General features: G+C 41.5%; 1 protein-coding gene across 1 annotated transcript; it reads right to left on the bottom strand.

The window, feature by feature from the left end:
- Nucleotides 1–5,734: 5,734 nt before the first annotated feature.
- On the bottom strand, nucleotides 5,735–5,878 carry LOC133101703 (ATP synthase subunit ATP5MJ, mitochondrial-like). Its single transcript, XM_061206668.1, has one exon. The coding sequence runs from the start codon at nucleotides 5,876–5,878 to the stop codon at nucleotides 5,735–5,737; it is 144 nt and encodes a 47-aa protein (XP_061062651.1).
- Nucleotides 5,879–14,220: the final 8,342 nt, after the last annotated feature.

The following is a 14,220-nucleotide window of genomic DNA, read 5'->3' as shown; positions in this document are numbered from 1 at the left end:
TTATCATTGTTACTTAAACTTAAATGTCCAGTTTTTGATTTCTTTCAAGTCATAATCATGTTCTTTGGGCAGAGAGGTTATGGGGCCACACCTACCTTTGTGGTCTGGTAGAGTCAAATCATTCAATTTATTTGAACATAGAGTACAATAAAATGAACTATCCTGGGTATCCCCTGCATTGCTTTAGGAGGAAAATATTTTACTGTTTTGTTGGGGAAAGGGGGTAGAGTAATTTTCTTGTTTTGTTTGTTTTGTTTTTGGATAAGGCTCAGGAGTCGTGGTTCCCAGATTTTTTTCCAGTAGCCGTGGCATTTTGTAAAGCCTGGAGCATCTTGTGGGGGGGGGGAGTCTATTTGCTAAAATGTATCTGTAGGTGCTGATTATTGTCAAATTGTACAGCTGGAGCCCTGTGATATGAAGGTTTATTGTCTAATTTTCAAGCAAACACAATTTTAATGAAAGTAATCATTTGGGGATTTTCTTTACCACATTTGTTTTTTATGTCTGGACTCTTTATGAAAGGAAATGGGAAAAATAATTTGGGAATCTAAAATAAATCAAACTTCATCTGTTGATATTGTTAAACTGACTATCTGCGCATATACAATAAAATAAATTGCTTGGAAATTATCAGCTCTTTTAAAACAATTTTTCAAAGCCTCCCACTCTAGTCTTTCCACAATGGGAGGTCTCTGGTCTTATGGGAAAGATTTAGAGTAAAGACATGGGTTCTAGTCCCAGGCTTGCCACTAAACAGCTCCAAGATATTATTATTAGTACTATGAATAGCAACTTTTATTGAGGGCTTCATATATTTTAGTTATTGTGCTACAGGCTCTATGTGCATGGGTTCTTTTAATTTTCACTATACCCCATCGGAGAGTTGGACTAAATAACTCCTTGTCGCTTTTCTAGGCTTAAATGATCCCAGAAGATATGTCTCTGCTGCAAGACCTTAGTTCCACTGGGATGGGGGTGTGTGTGTGTGGAGGGGTGAGGAGTTAAGAAGTGAATCTTATCTTCACTAAAAGGGATGAATAGACAAGTTCTTGGGAGCCTGAGATGGAACTCAGAACCATTTTCTAGTCTAAACCAGTGTATAATCTAATATAATATATATTATCACCAGATGTCTTCAGTTGGTTTTTCTGGGGACCCAAGCATCTGATACCCAAACATAGCATTGTTTTCTTGGATCATAGTCTGTTTAAGTTGGGCAGGGGAGAGGTGGCTTGCATTGACTTGACCATTAAGGACAATGGACAGCCATTCTTCCAGAACTACCAAAATTATTGTGGCTCCTTGAAAAAAATAAATCTTTCAGTTTTTTTAAATGAGGCTCCTGTGTTTGACCATTTCACCATCAACTGTACCAGTCAAGTGCCATCGTGTATCCCCATCACTGTAACTCCACCATCTGATATTCATAAAGTGTCTTGGGGTTTTAAATTCATCTCCTCACCCATGACCTCATTTGATTTCTGTTCCTCAGTATTATACCATATTGTTACATGTCTGGAAGATAAGAACTTCTAGAATATTACTTTTACTGTCTGAGTGCAGGGCTGAGCCACCATCCAGTGGACTCAAGGAGGGAAGGTAAAATCCAGAGGCTTATTCTCAGTTCTGACTCAGTGGACTGAAAGCTTGCACTGCGCCTTGGCCAGATGATTTCTAATTGGCTTCTCTGCTTTGGTAGTATGGCCTTGGTCCAAGGGGCCATTCTGGCTTGGAGATGGCATGGCAGGCAGAATCCTATTTATCTGTTTTTAACACAAGTATTCCAATGTACAGAAGTTTGGGTGTGTGTCACTTCTGTATACATTATGCCCTCTTTTGATGTACAGGTTTAGTGGAATGCGTCATCCATCCTTTATCTTCTTAAAAATGTGTCTCACAAAACACTCAGGGAGCTTTCAAAATTCCTAGGAAACTGAGCTGGATGTTTATTGAACTCTGTCACTCTTCTGAGCTCATCTTTCTTAGTGTTTACCCTTTAAATTATTATCTGCTGAGAGACAGTTGGGAGGTAGTTTTTCTCTGCTCAGTTCTTATTAGGGTTTTAATGATTCTATTCCCCCTTCCTCCATTAGGAAATAACTACATGTTAACTAGTTCACCAAATAAGAATAAAATTTGATTTAAACGCTAATAAAATTAATTAGCGTTTAAATCAAATCTGCTGAGTTGAAATGTTTTTTGTGGGCAAAGCCTTCCCTGTGTTTTAAATGTGGAGCCTTATTTAAAAAAAAAAACAAAAAAAAACTGAAAGATTTATTTCTTCAAGCAGCCTCAATAATATGGTAATTCTAGAAGAATAGCTGTCCATTTAGTTTCAGGCAAACTGATTTCCTAGGGCCCCAGATCACACAGCCAAGAGTTTACAGAGATTCTGGTGCCTCTAACAATTATGAACAGGCAACTCCTACACAAAATGCCACAGTGTGGGTGTGGGGACTCTGAAAGAGACTCTGACCAGTCTAAAATCCAACAATTAGAGATTTATTATTTTGGCTCAAGATTTTGTCACCTGGCAAATGATAAAAAAACCCGTGTGAGGGTTGACATGGTCAGCCTTACGAGTTTTTCAAAACCTTTCCTGAGAGCAGGTTTTGATATTGCTGGCTGGGACGAAACTAGACATCTAGGGATGGAGAGAGGATTGACAGTGTCAGGGAGATGGCGGCTGGGGGAAGGGAAGCCTAAGAAGGGCCAGCTGGTGATGGGGGAAGGGTGGAAGAAGGCAAAAGATACATTTTGCCTATTTTGTTCATTTATTTGTTCAACAAATATTTATTGGGATTCTATTTTGTTGATTGAGAAGCACCGTGTTAAGGACTGGGGAAGAAAAATTCACACCCTGTGGGAGTCTAGGTGTGTGGGGAGGAGGCAGGCAGCCACGTCAACATGTAGTGACAGCAGAGTATATGAAGTGTCATAAGATAGGTGGGCACACAGCACAGTGGGGTCGCAGAGGAAGGATGTATGGCGAGAGGGATGACAGAGAGCCATCTCAGAGACACGGATGTTTGAATTTGGTTTTAAAAGGCAAAGAGAAATGTTTGCCTGGAACACTACAGAGAGGATGGACCCTGTGTGCTGAGAGGTAGCCTGGGCAAAGGGCACAGAGGTGGGGGAAGGGCTTGCTAGGGTACCGAGGTGAGACATTCCAAGAGGCTGGAAACCATGAGGTGCATGGGAGTGGCTGGGGAAGTGGGATAAACTCAAGCTGGAACAGTGTGACAGACCTTCATCTTTCTTATGGAGCTTGAACTTGATTCTGTAAGTTATGGGGAGGTTCTGACGGAGTAAAGGGCCTGGCCAAATCTGCATCATTGAGGTATAGCTCTGACCACCTTGAAGTGGATGGATTGGTGGCCAGGGATGCAGAGAGACTGAGGACAGGAGAGCAGTGCAGTTTTGACCGTATCATGCTTCTGGCACATCCTACAGCTCGAGGGTACTCTGAAAATGGGAACAAAATGCATAAAATCTGTGTCTCTGTAGTCCGCAACTATATGCAAACCTCAAGCAATTGTTTGCTCATGCCTGAGTTTCAAGTGTTTTTGAAGGAATATAACTCAAAGCCTCACAAGGCCAGGAAGACCTAATAGCATAAGACGATGCAATTATTTAAATCTTGGATGAGATATATAGGCTTATGCACAAGTGTTCTTGTTTTTATATTTGTACCAAACATTTTCAGGTTGTTTTTAGCCCATTTGAATAGTCCATCGACACAAGAACTAACAAGAAGATGACATTTTGTGAAATTCAACTGAAAAGTAAATGTAATCCTAAGGCTTAATGTTGGTATTTTTCAAAGGACTCTTTCAAACCTACCAAATGAAAGGCTTCAACTTTTAACAAAACCTTGGTCTTGATATAAAACATGCCTTTTAGATGCAGTTTCAAAAATATGATGTTCCAACCCAAAAGACACGCTCTGATTTGAAGTCCCGCTTTCCCCAGAAGGAGGACAAATCCTGCTGAAGCCAGGAACTCTTACTGTCAATCTCCACCCTCATCTGGAATGTTTCTGTGGCTCAGACGCAGTGAGCTTTGAACCCGTGGACCAGCGCTCCTGTGGCCATTATACTATGTCAAGGGTAAGAGGCAGATTATGAGAAAATAAATGTTCAAAAGGGAGCAGAAATAACAAGAGGGAGGCAAGTCAGATCCTTTTGCTTTGATTGTGAGATAGAGTCACAGCAGGTGCTGGGACTTATGTCAAAACTATAAATAGAATGGAGATTCTCATAAGAATAGCAGAGTGACGCCAGGGTAAGAACTAAGATGAGGTTATGGAGACTTACTTGATCTCCAATGGCATCTTTTCATGGGGCCTTTCCTGATTCCCCAGCTACACTTTCCTCTCCTGCTTTGCTTATAGTTTATTTCAGGCAATGATTTCCTCTCTTTTGCACCAGAGTTTTGTATTAGGTTTAGCCTGACTACTGCATTGAATTTACCCATTTATTTATCCCTCTTTTGTCTGAGATGGGATTTAAATTGGAGCTACATGGTAAGCCCCTTTGAGGACAGGACACGTGTGCTACTCATAGTGGTTTCCTGATAGTCCAGGGCCTTATATGTAGTAGGTGCTTTACACAGAATGCTTGAAGAGAACTTGGTTTCTGATAGGTTTGATTTCCTGCCACTCACAGCGTATGACCTGAGGCAAGGAGTTTAACCCCGCTAAATGCCAGATTTCTCACTGGGTTCTGCTACTAAATGAAATAACGTATTTTTAAAGCCCCAGTACCTAGCACATAGTATGAACTTAATAATTTCTTACGATTATTATGTGTGTATAGCTTCAAGATTACAATAAACCTTGAGAACAATTTTATTTACACCTAGAAGTGGGTTACCTTACTTTTACAAAATGGGACCAAAATACTCTGCCTGACAGAAGTAACAACACACTAGATAGAGTGGGTGTTCAAGAGACTCAAAAGTCAAGGTTATACATCCTACCCAGAGAAGTGATGGAAGAAGGAAAAGAGCTTTAGACAAACTGACAAGTGCACTGGAGTCACACGGGGTTCCAGCTTAGACTGTTTGTGATGAAGACAGTACTGCCTATTTGTATTTTTCAAAGGACTTGCCCATTTCACAAAGTCTCATTATTTGATGGCTGACAAGATCTGAATTCTCTAGGTAATATCTATAATGTAGCTGGCATGCAGGCAGTTTCCTTGGTGCCCTTGCTTGCTAGAAACAAGGGCATTCTCAGTTTGGGCCCCTTCTTCCCTGGGCAACTTCAGGTAGAATCTACTTTTCTTCTTGTCAACCCCAGCCCTTCCTCAGAAAGTAAGAAACACAGAGTGATTATGTATGTGGGCTCGGAGACGATTTTGGGTCCCCTGGGATCTGAGACTGAAATTACATATTCAGTTTTTAATTTGAATTTCACACAACCCTGTGAGGTAGGTGGGTAAGTATTACTTTCCCCCCTTTCCAGGGGGAAACTGAGGCTCAAAGAGGTGAAGTCATTTTTGTAAGACCACACGGCTCATGTGTGGAAAGGTTGGGATTTGAACTCACTTCCATAGCTAGCTCATAACCGCTATGGAACACTGCTTCCCTGGCCGAGCCAATCACCAGCTGGTCGATATTGGCCAAGCAGTTAGATCTCCCAGGAGGGTAGTAGCGGCACTGCTACAAGTCAGCACGGTGTCCCACATGCCCACAACACAGCCAGACCAAAGTCCCACCCAAGGAAAGCTGGTTAATGATGACCGTCAGTAGCCACACGCCTGATTTTATAAACGCCGAAGCCCATCAGCCCCATTCCTACCCAAATCTCCTGGTAAACTTGGGTATAGTAGGGCTTCATGGGGATCCAAACATTCTTAATAAGACTTTGAAGCATCTTGACGCAGGACCAACGGCTCAGGCAGCCCCAACTCACAGCCGACGACTCGAGATCTCCCAGCCCTTCTGCCTTCTGATTTGTTGTTGTGAGAATAAGTTGAGATAACATTTATATATACCGGTGTTTGTATCTACCAATGGGCAGCTATTGAGGTTTGGGTGAGAGTGTTGAAGAGGGTGATTTTAGGTAGTCAGACGCCGCTCATGCTTCCTTAGATCGCAGAACCACGGGGACCGTGCAGTGAGAGAGAGCAAACGTGCATCTAGCGCCAAGGCCGGTTCTCAGTAAATGTTTGCTGAATGACTTGTTCGAACCTCTATGTTGTTAGTCGTTTGCAATGCAGGATGCAGTAAAGTACACAGTTCCTCACATCGAGAACCTCCATTCTAAACAGAAGGGGCTAGACAAGTAAACAGAAATTAAAACAGTATAAAATGTGAGTGAGGAGTCAAGAAGAATTCTTGGAAGAGAACTCTGGGCACTGAGTCTTAGAGAACATGTGGGAGTCTGTCACGTGGAGAGAGGAACGTGTGCCAGGAATAGTATGTTCAAAGGCGCTTGGATGCCAGGGCCCTTTGAAGAAGTACAGATTTTTCTGGGAAGAAGGCGTGTGTGGTGAGTGGGGAGTGAGCGATGGGATACGGCCCCAGGCCTTGAAGGCTGTGCTGGGGAATTGGGATTGCATCCACAAGGCAACGCGTGGAGCCCCTGAAAGGCCTTAATTAGGGAAGTGTCATGAGCACATTTTTATTTTAGAAAATTCATACCATTGGGAGATGCGCAGAAGGGGTAGAATAGGAAGAGGGTGGATATACAGATAGAGTTACAAGGTTATAATGGTAGAAAAGAAGTCGAGTTATTACAGCAGGGATGGGGAGCAGGAAATGGCTTTCAACTGTACTTAGAAGGTAGAATTTATTGGACATAAGGTCAGGTTAGCTAAGAAAAAAAAGGGACCTGTCTTATTTGGGCAACTACATACATGGCGGTTTCATTAATAATATTAGCTCCCATTTATTGAGTGCTTATCATGTACCTGGCATATTGCTAAGTGCTTTGTGTGCATTATTCCATTCATTCTCATATCGGTCTGCAAAGTGGTTATTATATTCATTGCATGGATGAGGAAGGTGAGGCTCAGAGCAATTAGGAGCCTTGCGATATGTCATGTGAACTAAGTGGTGGAATTGGGATTCGAACCCAAGTGTCTGACCATGGGCTCCCAAGCCTATGCCATCAGTCACTGGGGCATGCACAGACACTTCCTGTGCCAAGGAACTGTAGAAAGAGAAGGTCTGGAGAGGGAAGGGAGGAGATGCTGATCACACAGTGCAAGCATGTTCCCACATAAGTCCAACCCCGAAAGTTCTATGCTGAGTTTTGCTTGCTTGGAAGCAGCATAGCTCTTCACTGGGGGTGTTGGTCGGTGTGGGTAGAAGAAGGAACCAAGAAGGTGGTCCTTACAAGCATCCTGCTGACATCATGGTGTCTCTCCTCCCTCCTGTAGAGTAGCTGTTGATACAGGAGAGAGAACGAGCAGGATTCTTTAGGTCAGTGTCCCCAGCTTTAGAGGGGATGAGGGGACCCAGCATCTGAAACTACAGGCAGGGAAACCCAGGGATCCAGGGAGGTAGACACAGCTTACACCTCATGGTTAAGGACATTACCCGCACAGGCTTCCTTTAAATACTGAACTCACAGCAAGTAAACGGGCTTAAATATTGGTGGAAGTGATGCAAATCATATGCAGATGAAGAGCTGTTAGTTCTCCTGGCAATTGGCATCTAAGTCAACTCCAGAATGTGTGTGAATCTTTGAGTAAGGCAGGCATGAGTGCAGAGGCTCCAAGAGGACGCATCCCCTGTCTCTGCCCTCTCAAAATGCAGCTCTTTATTCTAAAGAAGGGCCCACTTAAAGCCTCATTAGTTATTCTCCCTAAAGAAGCATCAGTCTCTTGGGTCTGTCTTGTGAACACATTTTGAGGGTAGGGCAGGAGAGAATGCAGGGCCTGTCAGCAGGGAGAGGAAACAAGCTTGGCTTGGAAATGCAGGAAAATACAAACTAACTAATTAGGGTTAACCATTATGCTATTTTTATGTAATTCAGCACAGGTTACTCAGTAAATTAGGGGCAAATAGAAATTTCTTTCATGAATTTGGTCATCAGTCTTTGCCACCATTCAGGCCAGCTAGAGAACGAGAGGAAAAAGCTCTGTCTGGAGTGATGCCTTCTCAGTGTTGTTCTAAGCTCACAGATATTCCTTTGGGAGGGTTATTGATAAATCTACCAATGAGACTCCAGCATCTTTGAAGGTAGACTACAGTGAAATGGACACGTTCGTCCTTTCGCTCTCTCACCTTTTGGCACTTGTTTGTGTGGGTTGAGAGGTGTTGGGTAGGATGTGGAATGGAAGAGTGTCAAGAATTAATGGGCATTGCCCAAGAAGATGAATCAGTTGACTGTTTAAGAACCACCATCTACACGGAAGTAAAAATAGCCCTGGGGCAGGAAACCTTATTATGCATATTGTAATTATTGTCTGGGGCATGAAATGACAAGAATGTGTGCTATGTCTATTTGGCTACTGACTTCCCCATTCCTGGCCCCCAGGGACCCCCAGGAGAAGTCTTCTTCTCTTCCCTTGCCAAAGTACCAAAGGTTTCTGCTTCAAGAATGGTTGGGGAGGGGGAGGGTTTTGTCCACCTTGGTGCTTTACTGATTATCTTCCTTCACCCACATACCCACAGGCCAGTCACCCCTCTCTCGCCAATATGAGGAGATAGGCAGAGTCTGCATCTTTTGTTGGTATTTCCAGGAGCTGGGACATAAGGAAAGGGGCAATGATATTGTCAATGTCAGGCCAAATTTGTCTCTTCTCCCTCTCCCTCAATTATTTTTTATGATTCTTTTTTTTTTTTTAATTATTATTTATTTATTTTTTGGCTGTGTTGGGTCTTTGTTTCTGTGCGAGGGCTTTCTCTAGTTGCGGCGAGCAGGGGCCACTCTTCATCGCGGTGCGCGGGCCCCTCACTATCGCGGCCTCTCTTGTTGCGGAGCACAGGCTCCAGGCGCGCAGGCTCAGTAGTTGTGGCTCACGGGCCTAGTTGCTCCGCGGCATGTGGGATCTTCCCAGGCCAGGGCTCGAACCCGTATCCCCTGCATTGGCAGGCAGACTCTCAACCACCGTGCCACCAGGGAAGCCCCCCTCAATTATTTTTAATTGCAGAAAGTATTTATTTAAAAATCTAGTAAATATGATACAAATTATACATTCAACAACATCTATAAAAAGAGTCATCAGAAAATCAATATTTCTGTTTGAAGTTTACAGAGATTAATATAGCTCCTTTTCTTAAGAGTTCTATTTCTTTAAACTAGGCAGCAGTCATTAAGGATAAGAAAACCATGGCCACAATAGCAATATTAAAGTTTAAGTAACCTTCCACTGCTCTTGTTTATGTCTTTATCATCAGTTGAGCTTTCCATTTCTTCAAAGGCCTGTACATGGCTGGTAATTTTCAATCATCAAATCAAAGTCCTTTGTTGGAATTGTTTCTTTGGTGTCATGCAAGATATGCAGTAATTTGATCAGTCCAGTCCTTTCCATAATTAGAACAAGAGCACATCTTCCTGAAGTATGTGCTCATATCATGGTCTGAAGTCACACAAAAGCAAATGCACAAAGCCCTCATGTTGTGTGGTCCTAAAATATCAGCAATTTTAAATCAATCAATCAATCTGTTTATTTATTTACTAACCTTCAGCAGTTTTTCCACCACCCCAGAGCTAGACATTTATAGCTCTGCTCTATTTTTTTTTTTAAATAAACTTATATATTTATTTTTCGCTGTGCTGGGCCTTCGTTGTTGGGTCTTTGCTGCTGCGCACGGGCTTTCTCTAGTTGCGGTGAGCGGGGGCTTCTCTTCGTTGTGGTGTGCAGCCTTCTCATTGCGGTGGCTTCTCTTGTTGCGGAGCTTGGGCTTTAGGCGCGTGGGCTTCGGTAGTTGTGGCTCGTGGGCTCTAGAGCGCAGTCTCAGTAGTTGTGGAGTACGGGCTTAGTTGCTCTGCGGCATGTGGGATCTTCCCGGACCAGGGCTCGAACCCGTGTCCCCTGCATTGGCAGGTGGATTCTTAACCACTGTGCCACCAGGGAAGTCCTCTGCTCTATGTTTGACTTATCTGCTGATGATAATGAATGCAAGTCAGAGCATTTCACTTTAAATACATTATTTCTCTGTTCAATGGGTGTGTTGTGGATACCCACCCACAGGAGACTTATTCTAAACCTTCTTGGGTTCCTCAAACACTTAAATGCCTTGAGGATTCCCTATGCATATTATTTACATACCTGTAGAGCTTTAGGCATATGATCACCTGGATGTAATGTGGCATGAAAGCCTCATGGGATTGCTGAGATTGTAGGTACTGTGACCCTTATTTTAAAGAAGGGGTAACATGTGCGGTGGGTGCATTTATCTGAAGGTCTTTTGTGGGGCAGAGAAGATAATGCTACGCTCCGACTCTCAGGGGAGACTCATACTGCATCAAATGTCTTTCTCTTTCCGCTTGACCCCTTTATCGTGTTCCTCCGTATTTTCTAGTTTATAAGATTCAGACATCTCAGCTTACCCTCCCCGACAACTGTCCCTGGGTCATGTGTCACAGCAGCCTTGTTTTACATTAGTCCCTCTGGTCCATATCTTTGCATTTGCTGAATTAAGAGTCTTGTTACTGTTCTTGGCAACTTCTTTCTCCTCCTGGACAACACAAGCCCATCCTGTCTTCTGAAATAGTCATGAAAACTCCCCTTATCCAGGCAATATTCTCGGGGGATTGATTTCACCTATTTCTAAACACCCTTCTCCACATATAATTATGTAAATAGTTGAGAAGTGTTTATCTAATTTTGCAACGATATAAAGAGAAAAACTTTAAGACACATTCATAACCCTACCATCCTAACACAACTTTTACATTTCTTCATGTTTCCTTCATGTAAACATTCACATGGTTGTAGTATACACAACTTGTATTACACTTTTCATTCAAAATTATTTTGTTACTATTTTCCATGTCATTGTATTACCTTCATTTTTTAATAATGGTAGTACTGTACTCTATGGGCTGCGAGTGACGGTAGAGAGAGTAGGGTTTGTGGCCAACCTATGTGTACCCTTGGGCAAGGCACATAAGCCTTTTTGAGCCCCAGTTTATCTGTGAAATGAGAATAAAATGTATGTAAAGCACATTGTACAGTGCCTGACATTGGACAAACCCTTGCTGTGATTTATTACCTGGTTTGAGCCATGTGACATTGCTTTTATGGTTTGTTGTTTTGAAAATGGTTTTAAGGTTTCTGTCGTTTGTCACTTTGTCGCTGTTTCATGGGCAGTTCCCAGACAATTGTTCAGCTTCTCTAGGGTAAAGATGGAGATTTTGTTTGTTTTGTATCACTTCATAGGTCTTCCATTAAAAGACAGAGGTCTGTTTCAATGGACTCTCAATCACTCAGTGCAGTGGCTGACTACATTGCATTCTAAATAATTTCACTCATCGGGTTGAAACCTAGTCACTAGATTTCTATGCCCTGAGACCCCTCTGAGCTTAGTTATAAGTTGCCAAAATAGAAGAAGCGGCTTTGGCGAGATCCCTTTATTTTCTACATTGTTGCTAGCCCCTTCCAGCTGAGAAAGTTGAGTTCAGTCAGTCCTTCATTCTTCCCACCTAATTACCTTACCTCTAAAATCTAGATCATCTTGTGAATGGATAAAGAAGATGTGGTACATATATACAATGAAATATTACTCAGCCATAAAAAGAATGAAATATGCCATTTGCAGCAACATGGATATACCTAGAGATTACATACTAAGTGAAGTAAGTCAGACTGAGAAAGACAAATATCATATGATATCACTTATATGTGGAATCTTACAAAAAAATGATACAAATGAACTTTTTTACAAAACAGAAATAGAATTACAGATATCGAAAACAAACTTATGATTACCAAAGGGGAAAGTGTGTGTGTGGGGGGGGGGGATAAATTAGGAGTTTAGGATTCACAGATACAAACTACTATATATAAAATAGATAACCAACAGGACCTACTATATAGCACAGGGAACTATACTCAATATTTTGTAATAACCTATAAGGGAAAAGAATCTGAAAAAGAATATATAAATATATTCATATATATATATACACATATATGAATAACTGAATCACTTTGCTGTACACCTGAAACTAACACAACTTTGTAAATCAACTATAGTTCACTAAAAATAAAATAAAATAATCTCACTGTAAAAGATAAATAAATAAATAAATAAAATCTAGGTCATCTTGGGCAAACAGCTTAGCCTTCATCTAAAAGGGGTGTGTCCACCGCTTGTTCAGAACATTCTAATTTATTTAAGGGAGGAAGAGAGGGGTGAAGGGAATGAAAGATGGTCTGCCGCTCTGACCTGTGTGAAGGCACTTATGTGATAATGGGATGGGGGTGGAGCCCTGGCCCCCAATTCATTTACGTATGGCTTCCTGACAGCCAATCACCAGTTGTTTAGCTTGACCACTCCCCTTCCTGAAAAAGGTTCCCCTTAAAGCTTACAACTAACATTTTCCTGACCAGTTTAGGAGGTTCAGATTGGAGTTTTCCACTAAGAAATGGCTGCGTACCCACATATTCTGGTATATTCTCTTTCCTAAAGTACTAACTTGTCATTTTAGAGTAAGCTCTTTCCTCCCATTTACAAAATGAGGAATAATCACTGCACTCTCTGTATTTCATGGACCCAGCAGATAATGTTAGCTGAGAAGAAAGGTGCTTTTAAAAATTCTCATGTTACTTCGGTTTCAGCTGTTTACATATCCTAACAACTATATGCAATTTTCCATGTTCTCAATTTTCTGTCTAGTGATAAAACTTTTGTTCTCCAACACCTCTTGATGGCAGTTGCCCAAAAGTCTCCTGTTTTGTCTTGTAACCTTATCAAGCTTATCAATGGTTAGTTGTGTTTGTAGTAATTCTCTATTTTAATATGGGCTTCTGATATTTTAGGTTCAAAAAATAGCTTCTGTGCTAATTCTCACATCAAATGAGGAGGCTCATTTCCAATGATTGCTTAATCTTTATCCCCAAAAGAATATTTCCACCATAAATAAGTCAAAAGGCATTCTCCACACCAACTTGCCTGCACATGTCTGCTTTGCTTTGTTCCCTTTTTCTTCTGCTCTTGAAATCTTCTGGCGTAACTGAAGCCTGGGAAGCAGCATAATTTGAGGTGAAAAGTTTGAAGTCGTCAACACACCTTCTGAAGATGCATTTCTAGTATCAAAATTACATAGAGATGGAATGGGGTCAGTTCCCATCTGGCTTTTCCACCTTATGTTAGGCTGTAGTTTAGACTAATTGACACCATTTCCCATTGCATTGTATCAAATTTTAGGAGAATCGTTTCCCTCAGGGTAGAATTTCTATCAAATCCCTGTATAGCTTACTCTGCAACAATAATGGGAGAAGACATTTTGCTAAAGCGTGAGCAACTGACCTCTTGTTTTTGAAAAGTAATTATGAAGTCACCTCTTTTTTTAATCCCAGTAGATCAATTTTCTGATTGAAAAGAATTGAAAACTTTGTTTTGCTTTGTTTTTGAAAATATGACTACCATCAGGAGTTACCAAGTGTAATTTATTCTTTATATACGAAAGATAAAGTCACTAGAAGAACTTGTGAGGGGGCAGAAAGATAGATTTCAAACATGCTGTCTAAATAAAAAACCAGTTTTCAACATGTTTCAGGGGACCAATTGTATGAATGAGAGGCAGTGCCTCATGGTGGATAAGAGCATAGACTGGGTTTGAATCCTGGCGCTACTTACTGGCTGTGTGACAGCAGGTGAGGTATTTAATCCCTCCGTGCCTCAGTTTCCTCATCTGTAGAATGGGGAGAAGACCCCCTACCACTACTAATACCTACCTCAGAAGGTTATTGTGATGATTAAATGAGTTAATATTTATAAAGTGCTTAGAATAGTACCTTAGCTCATAGGAAATGTGATGTTTCAGCTGCTGCTATCACCACAGATGTAGGACTTTATATTATGAAGACCGAAAGAGCTTTTCTGTAAACATGGCCTAGGGCCTTCTTCCAGGGAAGATCCTTTAGGTCTAGACTTCCTATTTTACAGTTTTAAATTTATACCAACATTTCTTCTGTTTCACTAAATGGAGAATCAGTTCTACCCTGCAATCTCAATTCTAATCATTATCTGATAGCCTTAACTGACAAACAGCACACTATTTGGGAAAGTATTTTTCAAGAATCACTTGATGAT

Source organism: Eubalaena glacialis, chromosome 11 (assembly GCF_028564815.1).
Source record: "Eubalaena glacialis isolate mEubGla1 chromosome 11, mEubGla1.1.hap2.+ XY, whole genome shotgun sequence".
Classification (NCBI taxonomy): Eukaryota; Metazoa; Chordata; class Mammalia; order Artiodactyla; family Balaenidae; genus Eubalaena; species Eubalaena glacialis.
This window is presented reverse-complemented; position numbering and strand designations above follow the sequence as displayed.

Coding starts and splice junctions, on each gene's coding strand:
- LOC133101703 (XM_061206668.1), bottom strand. CDS start 5,878: ATGCTTCAAAGTCTTATTAAGAATGTTTGGATCCCCATGAAGCCCTAC.